Below are 20,011 nucleotides of genomic sequence, written 5' to 3' on the forward strand. Positions count from 1 at the left end.
GGCACGCGTCAGAGTCCACACAGCCCTCCCTTCCCCTGCACAGAGACAGACAGACAGACAGCCTGTGAGTGAGCAGAGAGGGAGGACAACTCCTGCTCCCATGACAAGGGGCCTGGCTCCGGTGAGCAGCTCCATCCAGGACTCCATGACGCACCAGCAGGTGACTGGGATTGAGCCTCTGGGCTCTGCAACCTCCTCCCCACCCCCCACACCCCATCCCCCGACAACACACGGGCAAGGGCCCGCCCATTCCTGGGGCCAGTGAGCCTCCAAAAACAGCGCAGCGTGGAGGATTAGGTGTTCCGTCCCTCCTTCCAGAAGACTCGGTCAAGTCCCTTCACCTCGCTGGGCCTCAGGCTGCTCTGCTATGAAACAGAGATAACGATTCCCAATACGGGAGACACCGGCTATGATGTGCCGAGCAGTCACTGCACTTCGTAGGTGCTAGGACGTGACACAGTCTCCCTACTCAGAGTTCACTTTGCTACCTGAGCACCAAGTGCACCCAAATGACCTCCCACCCTCCCTGTCACTGTCAACACCAGCGCTGTCTCATAGCTCCCCGCTGCCCGAAAGTAGCTCAGCGACTCACCTAACGTCAGCCTCCCCTCCAACAGCTCCCGGGGGTGGTGACCGGGCCTGCCGAGGCCACCCCTGTGTCCCAAGGGCCCAGAAGGTTTCTGGGACAGAGTCAACCCCCATCAATATTTGTTCAGTGACTACTATGAGTGGGATCCCCCCTAGAGAACCACATCGCCCACTTCCTGCGCCCAGTCTCCGTGTGATTCCGGGCAGGGCCCTGTCCTCTGGCCTCAGTTTCCTCACATACAAAATCAGGAGCTTAAACAAAGGTCCCTCCAAAACCCAACCAGGAAGAACTCCAACTGAGCTGGGAGGAGGGAAGAGAAATTGAGACAGATCCCAACATAGTTTTTCCCCCATAAAACTATGGAAATTATATGCAAAACATGCAGATTAGCAGGCTCCCAGTAGAGCCTACAATTCTAGCTACTTTACAACCATGCCTGTGCTGGAAGGAAAGCAGTACTTACAGAGCACCTACTAACCGCCTGGCCCCGCACTGAGGGAGCCCGGTGAAATGGGCCTCCTTCCTCCACAGACAGAGGCCGGGCAGCTGGCAGAGCATCGCAGAGAGCCTGGTTGGAGAGTCAAGGCCGAGGCAGGTGGGTGTGGTGCCTGGTGGTGGGGAAGGGCGGAGAGCAAGCAGAAGCCCCAGTGCCATGTGTCTGGTGCCCATGCCCACAGGACCTGAGGGATGGCCAGCCCGAAGGGCAGGAAGATCCCGGGGGCCACCTGAATCCAGGTGAGGGGGCTCCAGGGACCTCGCCAGCCCTGGGTTCCACTATACTGACTCCCACCCTCCCCCAGGAAACTGAGCAGCCCCTGCTGGAGTCAGCCCAAGACAGGCCCAGCCCCCGCAGCCGTGTGGGACACCGCAGGGCCCTGCCATCCTCCCCAAAGCCTCCCCAGGCACATGCTGGCATCACCCTGAGGTCACACAATACTCACACCTAACTCCTACAATGTCCCTGCGTGTGTGTGCGCACGCGCACGCGCCCCTAAAGGCCCAGCCTCCTGAGCAGTGGGGCTGTGGTCCCCCTCGCCTTCGCAGTTGCTGGGTTATTTATAACCAGCACGAACTAACACAGGGTGGAGATGTGACTCCCCACCCCCGGCCCGAAGCTGTCCCGCTGGCTTCTGAGCTGCTCCACTTCGAGGGACAGAGCAAGCCAGACTCAGTGAGCCACGGGCCTCCAGGGCCGCCACCACCTCCGCCCAGATGGGAAACTGAGGCACAGAGGAATGAGTCAGAGGGGAAAAAACTGGGGAAGGGGTTGGCAGAGCCCCCAGAGACTGGCCTGAGGCCACACTTGCCTCCCAGGCCACCACCAGTCCCAGATGACACGCTGTGAGACACTGGTGGGGTCAGGAAAGGCGGGGACGAACTGGTGCTGCATTTGCCCCAGCGGCCCCCCGCCCCGCCCCCGTCACCTCCTGGTCCTGGGAGACAGGCGGGGCCTTGGCAAACGTAGATGGCCCATAAACACCTGCAGGACGAACGGCTGCAAGCCCAACCGTGGTCCCAAAGTTGGAAAATGACAAGCGCCGGTGAGGCTGCGGAGAAACCAGAAGCCTCCTACACCGCCGGTGCGAATGGAAAATGGCGCAGCCACTTTGGAAAACAGTCTGGCAGTTCCTCAAAAGCTTAAACACAGAGTCACCATATGATCCAGCAATTCCACTCCTAGGGTATCTATCCAAGAGAACTGAAAACATATGTCCACACATTTTTAAAAATAGCAGCATTATTCATGACAGCCAAAAAGTGAAAACAACCCACACGTTCATCGACTGATGGATAAATAAAAGGTGGCAGGTCCATACAATGGAATATTATTCAACAAAAAAAGGAGTGAAGTACTGACACACGCTGCCACATGGATGAGCCTGGAGCATATTACACTCAGTGAAAGAAGCCAGTCACAAAGGACCACACACTATAGGATTCCTTTTATATGAAATGCCCAACATAGGCAAAGCCATAGAGACAGAAAGAACATCAGTACTTGCCGAGGCTGGGGTGCAGGGTGGGGAGAAGTGGGGAGTCATTGCTATTAGGTACAGGGAAAAAATTAGAAATAGGTAATAAAAATATATAAAATTGGTGATGGTCGCACAACTCTGTAAATATACTAAAAACCATTAAATTATACGCCTGAGAAGAGTGCATTGTATGGTGTGTGAGTTAAATCTCAATAAAGCTTTTGTTTAAAAAAAAAATGAATGTAAGCTTGAGATTCAGAGAGGGCAAGAAACTTGCCCAGGGTCATGGAGCAGAGCCTGGACTCCAATGCTCAGCTGGGAAGGGAGGTGAGACTGACCCCTGCCCACCTCCTCTCCCGTCTGAGTCTCCCCCAACCAAGCCCCAGGCGAAGCCTCCCCAGCTCCCACCTCCAGAGGGCAAACATTGACTGCACACCACAAGTGGGAGCGGCCGGCCCCAGCAACGGCCTCCTCTGCGCTTGTCAAAGGCCACTTTGTCAGGTGGGACCACTGGAGAGGACAGGCTTGGCCCAGCGTGACCCAAGAGAAGGGCGGCAACCCTGGGCTAAGGCTGACTGCCATCTCCGTTCCTAGGCCCTGTGTCCCAGCCCCGCTCCCAGTGGTCCTAAAACGCCCCCAGCAGGCCCTCTGTTCACATGGCCGGGCCCTGGCTGCCCTTAGGAACACACGTGAGGGTATGTCCCTGCCAGGCAATGGGGCAGGACAGCGGCAGGGCCCCGCCAGTGAAGTATGTCTGAATCTGAAGACAAGTCCGTCTGTCCCCTGCCCCCTGTGGCTGTCTAGGGCAGCCGTGAGGACAGACACATCTCTGGGGCCCAGCCCTCCTGCCCTGTCCTGCCACCACTTGGCTCCTGGGTCCCGGCCTCCGCCCAGCCCAGCTGGCCGCCGCCGAGCCCGCGGCTGGTTTCCGCTCTCTAATTCTCTGCTCAGAGGCCCGTCTGTCCTGAGGGCTGGGCTGGGCCTCGTCTGGCAGGTGCTCAAACCCCAACCAGGACAGACTCAGGTACGAGGCCTGTGCCCCTTAGTCTCTTGCCTCCAGTCCACTGCCTCGGAGACTTTCCCCATCCCTGGTTCTGGCTCTAGTCCCCCGCCTTGTCACTAAGAGGGGAAGAGGTGACCTCACAGAGCCTTACGGAGCAGACTTCAGGGCCGGGGCCACAAAGGATCTCCAGGTGAGGAAGCCATGAACTCCACAGGGACCCTCCAGCTGCTCAGTCCTGGCTGCGCGGTGGAGGGAGCCACAGAAAACCCCAGAGCCCCACAGCCTCCCCGACACCCACCGACATTATCCTCCGGCCTCCTGCGGGGCCAGCACATCCTCAGCCCCACTGGCTTTCAGAAGAGCTCCCCTCCCCAGCTGGGCTCAGCCAGAGGAGTCCAAACACCCGCAAGGGATTTAGGGACCCTGAGTGTCCTGGACCCTGTGCCCTGCAACCAAGGGGCGGGGCATGCCCTCCTCTCCTCACATGTCATTTAAACATGGCTTCTCTGACCAAACCGTCCTTCAGATCTCAGCCCACCCACCACCTGCCCCTCCCCAAGCAGGGTCAGAGCCCCATCACACAGGCTTGCCTCCTCCCTGCAGGGGGCGCCCCCAGGGCCCCAGGGAGGTCCGGATGCAGGAGCCCTGAGCAGTCCAGCCCAGGAACTGGAGCAAGCAGGGCGTGTGGGGAGAAGAACCGCACTGGAAAAGCAGGGCTCAAAGCTGGACGTCAGCAAGGGGTTGTTACTGGAACCCAGTCTTCTCCTCCAAACTCCAGGACAAGGACAGGGGTGGTGGCTGTCCCACTGTGGTAACAGAGGCCTCTCGTTTCCACTGCCCCCATTATTATCAGTACTGGTCACAGCTCTGGGCACGGCGACATGCTGGACCCGGGGCCAAGGAAGCTCTAATGCTTGCAATGACCCCGCAGTAGAATGGTCACCGTCCAGCTTTACAGAGGGGGCATGAGTCCACTGAGCCACCCGAGGCCACCCAGAAGACAAGCAGAGGTCGTGGGCAGAGCTCAAGTAGGGCCGCCACCCAAACCGCGCCCCTTGTACCACTTCTCCCAGCCACTCCTCATAGACACACCTGCAGGCCCTGGGTATTTCCAGATGCCCCGGCGCTGACGCCGTCAAAACCCAGCCCAGGCCCCACTTCCTCCTGGATGCTTCTCGTCCCAACCTGGTCCCGGTGCCCACCCCCCTCCCTGCTCAGGACCCCCAGTTCATCATCTCCTCATTGGGCCTCATCCTTCCACTGGGCCCAGAAAGGCTCTGAAACAGGGCCCCAGAGATCAGAGTCCCCAGGATGCCTCATGCTGCAGGTTCTGACTCAGGCAGGTGGTTAAACGAAGGGACCGTCTCCCCTGGCCTCTCTGACTGTCACTTTCCTCAGGGACACACAACCACGCCCCCTCCCCAACATGTCTGCACCCAGGGTCTGGTAAATGATAAGGGAATCTCTGAAGGAACCCAGCTTGAAATCTGAGGTGTCAGGCAGGAGACAAAGCTCCGAGGTCCTCTGTACCCTGCCCTTAATCACTGCTAAGGCGGCAGACGGCCAGCTGCCCCTCTGGCCTTGGCTCCCTAGATTCTTGGATTAAGAGCTGGGATTAAGGACGGACACATTCCTGCTATCTTAGAGCCCCAGCAGCGTGTGTGTGCATGCGCACATGTGTGTGTGTGGTATGTGTACATGCAGGCACATAGGTGCACATGTGCAAGCACATCCAGGGATGTTTCTGGGCATGTGTGCAGGTGCATCCATATGTGTACACCTGCAGGTTGTCAAGTGGGTTTAGACGCCTGTGTCGGTCTGGGTGTGTTCAGGTGAGTGCACGGGCTCCATCTCTGTGCCTGGTATATGTGCACCAGGGGGAGTGTGTGTTTCTGTCTGTGTGTGCCCATGTGTGTTCAGGTATGTGTGTGAATCTGTCTTTCCACATGTGTGCACAGGACAAGGGTGCGTGCTCAGGTCTGCGTGTTCCTTCAGGTATACAAACAGGCCTGCAGGTATGAATATTCCGCCATGTGCCTCAACTCTCCTGAGGTAGGGAGAATGTCTCCCAACTTCCTCCACCTTCTTTCTCCCAGGAGCTGCTAATATCCATAGCCACCCATGTGTTGGGGGCAAGCCCCCTGCAGCTGAGAAAGGGAAGAGACAGCATTCTGGGGGACTCCTCCATCCCCCTGGCCTGGCCCCACGCCCGAGCCCCTGAACCAGCTGAAGACAAAGGAGGAAGCCACAAAGGTCCTTCCCTACACAGACCCCAGGGTCCCCATACCTGCAAAGACAGCAGCTCTCACACACGTGCACATGCCCGGGTTTGAGCCCAGCCCTAATCAGAAGCACGGCCCTGGCTCCCCATGGGAAAAGGAACACCCTGGGCTCAACCTCAGCCTCAGAGACCGTGCCCCCTACACAGAGCTGTGACCCCTTCTTCTGGATCTGACACTGTCCCCAAAAGCCTCCTAGCCCCACTACCTCATATGAGAACAGGATTCAGCCAAGCCAGGGCTCAGCCCCCAAAGGCCAGCTGGGGGCCACAGCCCCGGGGTGGACTGGGGGGTTGCTCTGCCACGCACCACTGGGGGGTCCTGCATAGCCGAGCTCTACCCTTGCTTTCAGTGTCCTCATGTGAACGGCAAAGTGAGGGGCTGGTTTCCTGTAGCCTGGTGCCCTCAGCACTACACTTCCCGAGGGGGGATGAAGGGAGTGAGGGGTTCTGGGCCCAGGAGAGCAAGGAGTAAAGAAGAGGCCCTCTAGCCCTGACCTAAACCACCTGCTCAGCCCTCATGGCCCCTGTCCCCCGGGACTCTTCAGCGCCTGGCCCCACTGAGCGGCAGCCAGGGAGGTGAGAGGTTCCAACCAGCGAGAGAGTGAGTGAGGCAAAGGCTTCTGGGGACCAGAGCAGGAGGAGGAAGAAGAAAAGAGGATGGGGGGGGGGGCGCAGAGGAGAGGACTGTGGTAGGGAGGGGGGTGGAGGACAGAGGGGGATGATCTCTTATAACCAATCCTGAGCCTCCAGAATATCATGGCCTGTCCACCTTCCAGAGAAGTTCAAGAGAGCCCAGTTCACCGTCAATTAAAGGAGGCAGGAACGCTGTGTCCCTTGAGCCCACAGCTCCCTGCTGCCAGCCTCCACTCTCCTCTTATGTAAGCCTGGGGGATTGCAGCAGCAGCAGGGGGTGGGGGAGAAAGGATAAAGTGTGACAACTGGGGAGAACCAGAAGTCAAAAAGATTGAGGATGTGTGAAAGCGTGCAAAAAAAGATACAATGTAGCAATGTCAGAATCTGGAGAAATGAAACAAAGTAACATGTGTGAGGGCTAAACTGGGAGATGATGTAATTGGGGGAGTAGCTGCTGCAACAATGTATCTAAGTGAGGGCTCCAAGGAGATAAGGATGTAACCCTTTGGGGAACCAGACACTATGGAGCAATGTAACGGAGTTCAGGTTTAGCACAGAATCCTAACATGTAGAAGGAAAGCCCTGCCTTGGAATCTAGAAGAGGGAGGAGGCAGGAGAGAAGGGGCTGAAGGGCTCACTGTGCATGAGGAGAGGTCGGTAAAGGATCCTCAGAGGAGGGGGCATCTGTATGGGGTTTTGGAGGATAAGTAGGAGTCCACAGGAGGAGGAAACAATCCATGGAGAGTGAACAGCACATGGTTAAACATGAAGGCAAATGAGACAGTGTTGTAATGTATACCCAGGAGTCTCGGGTGGAAGCCGTGAGGGTTGTCCAGGGCAAAGGGATCAGGCTGGAAGAAGGACATTGAATGAGCTGGCAAGGATCAATTTTACATGGAGTTTTGGGCATGAGTACAGCTGGGCCTGCAGTCTGGGCAGAATGGAAACAGGTAAAGAGAAAAAATATGATACCAGGGATGGTGCCCTGCCCAGGAGTCAGGAGAGAAAGTTCTTAGTCCCAGATTAGCCACCAACTTGCTGCTTTACTTTGGGCAAGCCATTACACCTCTCTGAGCCTCGATTTCCCCACATATAAAATAAGAAGGCTGAGCTACCAGATCTCAGAAGATCCTCATTATGACTCCTTTGGCCTCAGTTTTCCCTTCAGGACAATGAACAAATGGGACAAAAGTGTTTCCAAGGGCCCTTCCAGCTGAAATTGTCATCAGTCCTCTCATCTGGCCTCAGCCCATGGCCCAACCCGGACAGAAAACATGCAACAGAGAATAGACCCAGCAGAAGCCCAAAGCCCCCAGCCCTGGGTCAGGGCCTCCCCCACAGCAGCCGCACAGGCTCAGGTACCCAGCAAGACCAGAATGGCCTTAAAGTCATCCTCTCGGGGCACCACACTTCAGAGGTTGCAATACACGCCATCGCGTGGAGCAATGCTCATGCCCCAGACTGGACTCCAAGGCACACCGCTGGGGTTCAAATCCCAGTGAGTGTGCCACTTACTAGCTCTGTGACCTTGGACAAGGTGCTTAACCTCTCTGTGCTTTGATGTTCTTTTTTTGTAAAATCTAGGTAATGTGGTACCCGCTTCCTAAGGTTGTTGCAATGACTGAGTTGTTATATGTAAGACACCTAGCAAAGTATCCCGCACGTGGCAGGCGCTCTCCAGGCATAATTCAACATCGACATTACTGCGTCCATGCTCGCGGTGGCCTCCCGTGCCAGCCCCTCAGAACAGCGGGGCTGCACCCATTTTGCAGATCAACATCCCCCACCTGCAGGATGGAACCCAAAGCTTTGCTCTGGACTCAAAGCCCATCTTGTGAGCCACTGGGGTCTTTCATGCCGAGGCCCTGGGGGGTTCAACCATCCTGCCCCATGGCACGGTGCCAGGTGCCCAGTGAATGTCTGTTAAATGCAAGAAACAACATACTCTCACTTGAAACAGTCGCCCCCTCTAGCAATGGCTCCTTCACCACAAAGGGAGATATGTTCCTACCTTCACCTTTGACTCCCTCCCAGTTGGGAAGTGCTACTTTTAACCACACTTTATTTCCCTAATATATCATGACCTTTCCCACCTCTGAGCCTTTGTCCACCCTGGTCTCTCTGCCTATCCAGGTGCTGCCATCCTTTAAGGCCTGGGACAAAGGACATCTCCCGCATGGAGCCCTCCCTGGTTTTCTGGAGCCAAATCCAACCTCTTGTTCCCCTGACTCATGTCCTCAGCTCCTCTCCTGCGCTGGCTCCCTCACCCAACTGGGGACTTCCAGGTTGAGCCCCCTCCGGCTTCCTCGTGCTCCACACAGGCCACACAGAGAGCGGGCATCAGCAAACAGTGGCTAAGGTGGCTGGCAAGTCAGCAGCAGAGCGCGGACAAGGACGCAGGCACTGGATTCCCATCCCCAGTACTCCTCCTCCGTCAAGGAAACCAGGCTTGCAGCCCCGCCCCCCACTGGCCTGAATTTGACTGATCACATCTGTGAGAGCTGGGAAAAGGAGTGGTGCTCAGCGTGATGGGCAAGGATAGGGAAGTCCCCACCCCCCAATCCAAGAGGAGGCACAGATAGGCCACGTGAAGGACAGGCGCACCCCAGCCACCCCCCCTGTCCAGCAGGCACGCTCTCCCTTCCTAGTGGGGTCACCTCAGGTCAGGCCCTGCCCTCTCTGGCCTCAGAGATAGTTCCTCAAATGGGACATCTGGAAGGGTCTCTGCGGTCCCCAGTCCAATCTTCCCACTTTACAGATGCAGAAGTAGAGGCTCGGAGGGGAGAGAAAAGCTGCCCACAGTCACTGGACAAGCCAGGAACAGATGCACCTCTGAGGCATAAAATCTTAGGGGAAGTATAACAATGAAAATAAATACAAGAAAAGTAACTTATCCAGCAGCAGCTTCCTTTTAACTAGCGGCCAACTAACTAGCTGCCCCTCCCCTCACCCTACCCCTCACCACAGCCTAGCCAGTGAGGCACTGCTTACTGATCACCGGCCAGAGGAGACTAAGGCGGTCAGGGAGTCGCTTGCCCGAGTTCACGCTGCTTCTTGGCGGGGCTGGGACTCCGACCTGTCTCAGAGACGGAGGCAGGGCCTCCTCCGACACCTCACGCAGGCACAACACAACCCCCACAGACACACCCCCGTCAAGGAAGGCCTACCGACAAGGCACAGGACACACACGAAATAGCCTGCACACCCACGGCCCCCAGCACGGGGCCGGCATACAGCGGGTGCTCAGGAAGTGTTTGCAGAATGGACAAATGAGTCAATCAAAAGACAGGCCCCCATGCATGTGCACACACAGCCACCCTCGGGTCCCCGGTGCCCCCGAACAACACAGCATCTAGGGAAGCGCAGACTGCAGGTTGCTAACTGCCTCGCCTCGGTCACACTGCTTAGCCTCTCTGGCCTCTGAGTCCCCATCTGAAAAATGGGATGACAATACCTACTTCATGGGGTCATGGTGAGAACTGAGATAAAGCACGTGAAGCACTTAGAACTGTGCCTGGTATGTAGCATGCACTAAGTACTGGTGGGTATCATGTCATCGTTGTCACCAGCTGTGCCTGTTTCCCCACCACAGAGAGCATCTTGAGGGGAGAAACCAGGAGGAATTCAGCTGCAGACACTCCCACACCACCATCAGCGGCAGCCTGGCACTGAGGAGGTGGCAGCGAATGCGGGGGATGGGCAAAGGCAGAGAGAGACACAGGGACCCCACCCCAGTCATGGGCCCCAGAAAGAGTAGTGATTTTTGGGTTCTGCCAGACACCCCAAGAAGCAAGACTACCGTTCCCCTGCCCCCAGTATAATAGCCCCCCAGCTCTCCAGGAGCCTCACCTGGTCAGCTCCCAGACAGCCCCCCTCAAACCCTGACCCAGGGAGGGAGACTGGCCCCGCGAGCCGCCCTGATGCCCACAGTTGAACTGGCAATCAGTTTGCTGCAATTAGATTTTCCACATCCCGCTGGTGATTGATTCTAAATTACCCCTATTAAAGTCTGGGCTGGTGAGCAGGGCTGGGAGGGGGTGGGAGGCCTCGCTGACAGCGCAGGAGGTTCGGGGAGCTCTAGGCGGCCTTGGACGAGGCTGACGCCAGGTAAAGCAAGCCCGTGGCCCATCCTGGGAGCAGGCTGAAGGCTCTAACCAGCATTATCACCCTCGCCCCACCCCCGTCGCAGAAAACTCTGGCCCTGAAGGGGTGTGAGGACAATGGGACAGAGAGGAATCCAGACTCGATGCAGGGCAACTGAACACAACGCCACCAGTACCTGGCCATGTGAGCTCCGGCAGGTGGCATGACATCTCCAAGTCTTCTTCTAAGTGAGGAAACACCACCAGCCTCCGAGTGGCTGCAAGGCTCAATGAGACCACCTAAGGCTGGAGGACCACGCCCAATCCTTGGGTAAGGCCCAGGCCGTCTCCGGGCTTCAGGCGGTGGGCAGCATGACCATCTCCCCCATCTGGGCTCCCACGCAAACATCAACAGTCAGCTGCTCAGAGCCAGGGCAGGTGTGGGAGCCAAACTCAGCCACGGTGCTCCCAGCTGGGAGGCAAATGAAAAGAACCTGGTGTCACGTGTCCTGGGCTGATGCTGCAAACAGCAAGGTCTCTCTGGGGTACAGGGACTGGGAGAACCCAAAGAGTCATCGAGTCCAATCCTCCAGCTCCTGAGAACCAAATTCCCCAGGAACTCAGGACCACGAGAGCCAGGAAAGCGCTTCCTCCAACCCGCCCGAGCCCTGCATGCTCCAGTCGGAGGTCCTGGCCAAGTCCTCCCCAGGGACGGGGCTCCCAACCCCAGGGCTCTGCTTTGGGCATCGTGATCATTCCAACCTGGTTCCCACACTCTCCAAGGGAAGACTTTATCTCCGCCCTGAAAAGCATGTGCTCAGGTGAGACCAAGAGAGGCCCAGGAAACAGGCAGCACGGAAGCAGGCAAATGGGAGAAATCAGCACTCGCAGGAGCAGGAGTGGCCCCCTCTTCACGGGGCGCTCGATCATGTCATGTCGCTCATTCCCAAACATCCCCAAGGCAGAGGTATTCCTGGCTCACTCTGAAGAAGAGGAGACTGCGGCTCAGAGAGGTGAAGTGAAATTGGCAAGCAATTGGCAGAACCAGGACATCCACCCTGGTCTGGTTGGCCCTAGGGTCCCTGCTCCTTCTGCTACCTCAGGTTTGGAGAACCCATAACAGACAGCACCAGGGCCCAGCTGGGGCGCAGGCATTGGAGAACACGCACCCCCTGGAATAAAAGGCCAGCTGTGCCCTCCACCCTCACCAGCCAAGCAGAGAAGGGCCCAGCGCATTTGTCCGGGCGGCCCCCGCCCCCATCCCCAGCTGGGCCCTCAGCCATTGCTGCTCAGACTCCCCCTGTAATCATGGCTTCCTGTTTGGCGCTGAGAATAGGCCTGGTCAGGGGGGGAGGGGAGCGGCCGCCCCTCTGGCCAGGGCCTGCTCTGGAGGGAGAGGGCCGGAAGTGAAGGCTGCACAGCCTCCTGGAATCTTGGAAGGCGAGGAGCCAAGGCAGGGGGGTGGGGGCGGGAGGTGGTGTCAGTCAACAAATATTTACTGGGCACTGGCCTGATGCTCCCAGGATGAGGTGGACCATTAGAGAGCACAGCAAGCTAAGCCAGGTGGTCGAAGACCAGCCCAGACCCTAATCCCTACTGGGATGGGGGTCGGGGTGGGTGGGAGCAAGAGGCTGGGTTTGGGACAGTTTCTGGCTCCGGCCACTCTATCCCCCCAGACACAAAATCACAGGGCTCCAAGCAGCTGGGCTGGAGCCCAGAGCCACAGCACCTCTGACCCACCCAGATGTGGTGGCCAAGTCTCAGCGCTCAGACCGCAGGCTCGCCCCGTGCGGCCCCTGGCACCTCCCAGCCCATAGGTACACGCCTTGGGCCCCGCAGGATACTGCCAGGCTCACTCTGTCCCCCGCACCCTCCTCCTTAGGAGAGAACACAAAGCCTCCGGCTGGGCTCCAAAGCCCACATTCCTGGCTTCCTTCATTCATTCACTCATTCATTTGTTCATACCATTCGACTCTGGGCCAGACACAAAGTCTGAGCCTCCGTGGAGGCTCAGCAAAGGACAAGGCACCCTCTGGCTGCACCGGGGAGCTCACGGTCTGTCAAAACAGCATCCTCATGCTGCTCCTGACTGCTGCGTGACTTCCAAGTCGCTCCTCTTCGCCGCGCCTCTGTCAGTTGGGCCAGAGGGAAGCTGAGGGGCAGTGGGGCCAGGACTCAAGAATGGGGCTGCACGGATGTAAACCTGGGCGCCCCAAGACAGCCTTCTCAGGGCCCAAGGGGACTAAAGGCAGGCCTGGCCGCCGCCACCGGTGACACCCAGGACACGTCCAGGGGGAATGTGGCTTTTTAGACCACTCTCATCCTGAGGTTCTAAGCATTTCCCTTGCTGTGCCATGGTCACATGGCCCAGACATGAGCCCCGCCCCCACCCCAATTTTGTTGACAGCGCTGCACAGTTTACAAAGAAAACTCTCCTGGATCCATCCCCAATGGCGTTCACAGGAGCTCATTTAACAGATGACAGAGCCCTGTGAGGTGGTGGAGGAGCACGTCCCTTCCCCCACCTAGCATCATGCGCCTCCAAGGCCGAGGTGAGAATTAAATGAGAACAGATATGGGACGCACCTGGCCGAGGGCCTGGCTGGGAACAGGCACTTAGGAAACAGCAGCAACATGGGCATAATCTGGGAGGTAGGCAAGCCCCAGAGAGGGGAAGCGAGTTGCCCAAGATCACACAGCAAGAGGGGACGAAATCAGGACGACAGCCCAGCTTGACTAGCCTGCCAGGCCCAAGCACAGGCCAACGCTGCCACTTTCCAGCTGTGTGTAACCTTGAGGAAGTCATTTGACCTCTCTCTATGACTCAGATTCCTCCTTCATAAAATGAGGGTTCCAATAATTCCTACCTCCCAAGATGATCGTGAGGATTAAACAAATGCTGGTTCTGTTATTCAGCCCTCAGAGGCCTGGAGGCTGCCTCCCAGATCAAGCCCTCAGCCCCTGTCAGGCTGGGGAGATGGAGACTTGGCCACCCCCCCCCCCCAGCTGCCTCAGTCGGCTCCAGCCTCCAGGAATCCCATTCCAGCCCCTCCTGGAGTGACCGGCCCCTCTGCCCTCAGCAGCTCCAGTGGGAGGCCAGGGAGGGAGGCCGGTCCAGGGCCTGGCATCTGGGGGAAGTGCTGTCTTGTCCTTCTTCTCCTCCCAGGATGCCCCTTGCACCCTCCCCACTGCTGCTCTGGCATTTTCCAGAGCCCAAGCCCAGAGCTACCCTGCCCCGTGTTGCCAGTGGGGGAGGGGTATGGAGGTGGGGGGAGGGCCCCCTAGGGCCCTGTGTCCCAATCCATGAAGTGGAAAGAGCCATTTATTTTCAAAAGGCCAGAGTCATTTTCTCCAGCAGAGCCCAACCCCACACCAAGCCCCAGCACCTGGAAATGAACCTGCTGGATCTGCAGCTGGAGGCAGGGAGCAGAAGGCATCAGGCCCTAACTATGCCCCAGGGATGCTGTAGCCCCCAATATAGGCCTGTAAGTATTTGTCCTCAGTTGACACATAAGGAAAAAAGCCAAGGGTCAGGGCAAGCTACAGCTGGCTCAGTGTCACAGGGTGGCCACTTGCATAGCTTGGCTCAAACCTCCTCCTCCGGATGCCCCCCTTGACCTCTCCGGGCTTCCTCCTGGAAAGGTCCCAACTCCTGTGCGCTCACTACAGAGCCCTGCCTGCCGGCTCAGGCTATTTGAGGAGCTCATTACCTCATCAAACATTTCTGCGAGGCTGGCATTGTTACTGTCCCCATTTTACAGACGAGGAAGTTGAGACACAGAAATCCTTTACCTGAAATCACACGGCAAGTGTCTGTCCCCAGAGCCACTGCCACCTTGGGGGCCAACAGGCAGCAGATCCCTGCGGTGTCCCTGTGTCAGGCCCTGGCCTGGGACAGCCCAAGGGTCCCCAACTTTTCATTTTTACAGAGAGGACAATCTTGCCCTGGTAATATAACACTCGAGTCAACAGGAGTAGCTGGAGGGGAGAGGAGTAGGGAGCCCAAGTGATTGAAATGATGGGGGTGGGGAAGGAGCAGGAACTGCCAGCCATGGGGGTGGGGCTTCAAAAGAATTTCCTAATTGACATCTTCTCCCCATGGTCCCTCATCCTTCCCCTCCCCACCCCTACCAACCACAGAATTGTAACCTTGTAAAAGAACAAGAAATTAACTTTTGTTGAGTATTTACTATGTACCAAGCATTGTGCTAAGAGCTTTACATATGAACCCCTTTCATTCTCATATTCTCCCCCATTTTACAGTGGTGGAAACAAAGGCACAGAGAGGGTAAGTAACTTTCACAAGGTCACACAGCCACAAAGTAGCAAACTTCCATCACTGGGAGTATTCAAACAAGACTAAGGGGCACCTAAAATAGCAGCCCTGAGCTCCTATTATACAACAACACGTTTCAAAGCTCAGATTTCCAGGATCCCCACACTCCAAGGCTTTCTCAGTGGTGACTTAAGTGCAGCAGCTGAGGTGGCCCTGCAGGCAGATGTCCCTTAGAGTTATAGTCACCTGGCCTCTCAGAAGAGAAGACTCCCCAAAGCAGATGCCAGGACACACACACACACACACACACACACACACACACACGCCACCCAACTCACCATCTGCAGCATGAATGAGACCTGTTATCCGCACTGAGGTCTCCCTGGAAGCTCCCCCATTCACACACACACTCCCTTGCAAGCTGGAGGGCAGACTGAGGGGGGCCGCCTTGTCCCGCCCCTGCCCTAAGCCAGCCACGGCCCATCCCAGTGATGTCCTCAGGGGACCCCCTGTGGAGGCCACTCCCGGAGCCGTTCCAGCGGGGGCTCCTCAGGCCCAGCTCAGTCCCTCCCGCGGTCAGCATGGCCCTTTTCCTCCCGTGTGGCACCCCTGGCACCTGGGCACCACCCATTAACTTTTTGCCTCCCGGGCCAGATACGGAGATGCCGCTCCTCTAAGGCCCAACCCCAGGAAGGTGTGAGGCCCGGAGGGACTCCCCAGCTCCCACTGGAGCCTCACACCTCCCCTCCTTCTGGTCAAGCCCAGCCGCAGCCACCTCCAGGCCAGAGCCCCAGGTTTGCTTGACCGGCCCCCCAGCACTGGGTCTGAGTTGTACCCCCAGATCCAGGGCACCCTGCCTCGCCGAGGCCCCACTGTGCACCAGGGCCTGTGGCTCACTGTGCTCTCCAGTCAGTTCCTCCCACCTCCTCCAGGGGAACGGATTATCAGTGCTGGTTTCTGAAGAAGGAACAGTTGTTCAGAGACGGATGCGACTTGCCAGGGTCACACAGCCCAGAGATTCCTGCGGGGCCTCCACGTCTGAAGACTTGTCCGGAGCCCCTGTTCACTCACCTACACACCGAATGCTCGCTGAGCTCCCTCTGAGGAGGCGCTCACGCATCCTCTCATTGGAGGAGGGTGTTAGAGGCCCATCTCACAGATGGGAAAATAGAGGCCCTGAGAGGGGAGGCGGCCTGTCCAAGGTCCCGCCACGGGCCCATGGCAGTAGCAGGACTGGAACCCAAGGCTGTGGGGTTTCTAACCCTGATTTCAAAGATGGTCATCCAGAAGTGTAGCTAAGGCAGTGACCGCGCTGCTAAGATGGGCTGGGGCTCTGACCCTCCCAGGGACGTCTTCTCTGCACCTCACCTCGGGGAGTGGGGTGGGGAAATGGGCTGAAACATGCAGCCCCATGCAGGGACTTCCTGGGGCATCCAATGCTCCCCTCCCCCCTCACAGTGCCAGACGGGGAAAGCTGGTGAGCAGCCCATCTGTCCAAGAAGCGGCCTCTGAGTCCCCGCCTGCCCTCCTCCCACTTTAAAGGCTGGCTGACTGAGGGCCGAGGAGGCTTGCAGGGGGAGAGTGGGTTCTGGGTGGGGGCGTGCCTCCCAGGCCTGGTCCATTGCAGACTGAGGAGCAGGGGACGGCAGAGCTCCTGGAAGAATCAAAAAGATTGGGCCTAGAAACCCCTAGCTCATTTGCCGTCCAGGCTTCAGACATGTGCCCGCCGCGGAGCTCACTTGGAGCCTGAGCCCCTCAAAGTGGGCAGGAGGCCCTTCCTCTCTATGCCCCCCTCCTTCTGCTCCCTCAGTTGGAGCTGGGACAGAGCTCAACCCACAGCTGCCGCCGCTGCCGCCGCCACCGCCGCCACCGCCGCCACCGCCGCCGCTGCTGCTGCGGTCACTCAAAGGGACACTCAGGAGTCATCTCATACATATGTACCCACCCCTACCTGCACACACTTGGCCCCCCTCAGGGGGACATGCCCCATGCGCAGCCACCCAAGCACCTGCATGCACACACATGCACACACCCCCATGGGCCCCAGCACACGCCCACCACATAGGTCTCTCCGCCCCACACGCTCCCCTGCAGGCACACACAGCCATGGCCAACAGTCACCCAGCCCAGCTGCTGGCACCATGCACAATGGGTCGCCCTCACACGACCAAACACACAGGTAAGACATGGTGGCACTCACCCATCCCTTTCACCAGTGCACACACCACAGGTTCCAGCACCCTTCACTGAAGTGGACACACGCGCACGCACACACGGTCACCGTCACTCACCCCCTCAGGTCACCTTCACACAAGTCACCCTCCGCCCCTCCCCTTCTCTGGGCCCCCCACTGTGCTCATCAAAGCGACCCTGGGAGGAACCAAATGCACACCCTCCCCCAGTAAGGGAAACAGACTCGTTTCCCTAAAAGTGGCCGTGGTCTCGGCACACCCACGAGCAAAATCCACGTTTACTCCAGACCCAAGACACACCCAGCCGTGGCCCCGAGCGCGGCGACCCCCAGCCCGCCGTCAGGCCCTCCCCGCGCCCCTCGTCCAGAGCGGGGACCCCGCTCCGCTTGCGGGGCGGCGGATTCTCAGAGCCACCGGGGAGGGGAGCACTGCTGGTTCCCGCCGGGCCTCCCTCTGGGGAGCTGTGCCAAAAGGAAGGGGAACGAGCCCCTAGAAGGCGACCGGCGGCGGGAATGGCCTTCCCCCACCGATGCCACACCGCGGGGTGAGGGGGGGGCCACGGGAGGGGCTAGGGACGCAGTGGGGGAGGGGACCGGGGTATAGCGAGGGGGTCCCGGCGCGCGTCACTCACCCCCGCGGCGCGCCCGGCCAGCAGTAGCAGCAGCAGTGGCGGCAGCAGCAGCCCGCGGGCCCCGGGCCCAGCCGCAGCCCCGGTCCCTGCGCCTGCCCCGTGAGCGGCCCCGGCTCGGCGCGGTGGCCCCGGTTTCATGGCGGCGGCGGCGGGCGGCGGGCGCCTTTGTTCCCGAGGCGCGGCGCGCGGGGCTGCTGCTCGGCGGCGGCGGCGCGGCCCGGCGGCTGGACCGACGCGCGGCTCGCTCGGCGTTCCCGGCTCAGCGGCCCGGCTCCGCCTCGCGGCTCCGCGCCCACAGCCGCCGCGCCCGCAGGAAGCGTGCGCCGCCGCCGGGCCGCCCCCAGCACGGGCGGGGCGGGAGGAGGGGCGGGGCAGGGCCGAGCGCGCCCCCCGCCCGGTGATCCCCGCCCCTTGCGCCCCCGGTCCGGTCTGCGCACCCCCGCAAAGCCTCCAGCGCCCCGGCTCCCCGCCCAGAGCCCGTGCGCCGGGGTGCCCCCGCGCGCCGCGCGCCCCGCGCCCTTGCACAGGTAGTCCACGCCGCAGTGGGGTCAGCGGGACAGCGGTGCCCAACCGGCTGCTGTGCGACCTAGGACGAGGACCCTGTCTTTCTGAGCCTCCGTCTGGAGAACGGGGATCCCTCAGAACGCGCCTCCTTGGGCTGTTGTGAGGGAAGGGAAGGGTCCCGAGTGGGAATGCGGGGTCCGGAGGACCGGCCTGGCCCCTCTGAGGGTCGAGTAGCTGGGTCACATTTATGTGATCATTAGTAGCCTCCCCGCAAGCGCCCCCTTCACACTGTTCTTCCAGGACCTGTCACCCACTCCAAACCCAGGTCATCCAAGCCCACTGGACACTCATGCCCCCAGGGCACAGATGGGCTGGATGACCTCAGATTAGGTGCGGCCCTCGCTGGGCCTCCGTCTCCCCTCCGCACCTGCGGGGTGCTGACTTCTGGGCCCTGTCACTGGATCTGCAGAGGAAAAGCTGGGCACACCCAGAGCGGAACGTACTGCTTCCCCAGGAGCTGAGTGGCCTCAGGCGGCTCACTGAGGCTCGGGTTCCTCAGGTGGCACAGAGACCCCCCCCCACCGGGGCAGACGGTGTGAGAAGCGTGCTGCTGAGGCCGTCCTTTCACCCTGCGTGATGCCGTTCGGTTGTCTCTAGGCCCTCACTCCCACCCGATGAGCGGCGCGCTTTGCTTTTCTATGTGAGTCTCCCACCACTAACCAGCACTTGAGCTCCAAGAGGGCAGAGGTTGGGGTGGTCTTGTTTGCTGCTGTGTCCCCAGTACTAGCCCAGGGACTGGCACATAATGGATGCTCAACACAAATTTTTTGAGGCAATAAATGTGTTTCCCATTCACCTGAGCTCACCCCACCCAGGCGTTTTGGGAGGAGAGGGGTGACTATTGAGCCCTAACTATACGCCAGGGGTGGCGCCAAGTGCTTTACATGGGTTGTCTCATTTCATTCCCTCAGCAACCCATGAAGTAGAGGAGGTCGGTCGGTGTCTCCACCTCCTCGATGGGAAACTGAGGCCCCGAGGGGGAGGTTATTTGCCAAAAATGGCAGGCTGGATGCCTCTGCTCTCAGCCCCTGGGTCCTGGCACCCAGTGAAGTCCCTGCCATCAGAAAATAGGAACTAAATTGAGCTGAATCTGGAACAATTCCCCCAAGGAAGGGGGAACTGAAACCAGAACGAACAGAGCCAAGAGGGGAGTGGGCCCGGAGCAGCAGCCAGGCCATGGGGCAGCAGCCGTGATCTGCGGGGGTCCGGGAGCCTGGGCGTGTGCTCCGGGGCCCTTGGAGGGAGGTCCAGAGGACAAACATAGCTCACCATAAACGGGAGCTGCATTCGAAGATGCTCCCTCAGAGGGCGTGAGAGCCCATCCCTAAAGGCTGCGTAAGTCCAGGCCAGCCACCCTTTGGCAGAGCTCCTGGAGAGGAAGGGAGGGAAACATTCCAACCCCAGCCTTAAAATTCCCTAGGAATTCTGCCCTGGCTAGTGAGCTCAGTGGGTTGAGCGTCGGCCTGCAAACCTAAAGGTCGCCAGTTTGATTCCCAGTCAGAGCGCATGCCTGGATTGCAGGCCAGGCCCCCAGCTGGGGGCATGCGAGAGGCAGCCAATGTCCCTCTCACGCATCCGTGTTTCTCTCCCTCTTTCTCCCTTCCTTCCTCTCTCCAAAAGTAAATAAATAAAATCTTAAAACAAAAAACAAAAACAACCCTAGGAATTCTGAGGTCTCATCTGAGGTCCCATTCCTAAATTCCCTTAGGAATTCTGACCCATGGGTGCCATGCGGAGAGGGGTGGGAGGGGCTGAGGGGGCCCAGGAGAGGCCCAGTGTTAGGG

The 20,011-nt window shown here is 58.9% G+C and overlaps 1 protein-coding gene across 1 annotated transcript in view; it reads right to left on the reverse strand.

Moving 5' to 3' along the window:
- Positions 1 to 17,884, reverse strand: part of SDC3 (syndecan 3) — a 36,403-nt gene extending 18,519 nt beyond the window's left edge. The window contains exon 1 of the mRNA XM_054571871.1: positions 17,664 to 17,884. Coding sequence (XP_054427846.1) covers positions 17,664 to 17,801 — 138 coding nt within the window. The 5' untranslated portion in view covers positions 17,802 to 17,884. The remainder of the gene's footprint in view (positions 1 to 17,663) is intronic.
- Between the last annotated feature and the right edge of the window lie 2,127 nt (positions 17,885 to 20,011).

The sequence above is a fragment of the Pteronotus mesoamericanus genome, unplaced genomic scaffold (assembly GCF_021234165.1).
Source record: "Pteronotus mesoamericanus isolate MK-2021 breed Mesoamerican mustached bat unplaced genomic scaffold, CSHL_Meso_final contig_221, whole genome shotgun sequence".
In the NCBI taxonomy this organism is placed as follows: domain Eukaryota; kingdom Metazoa; phylum Chordata; class Mammalia; order Chiroptera; family Mormoopidae; genus Pteronotus; species Pteronotus mesoamericanus.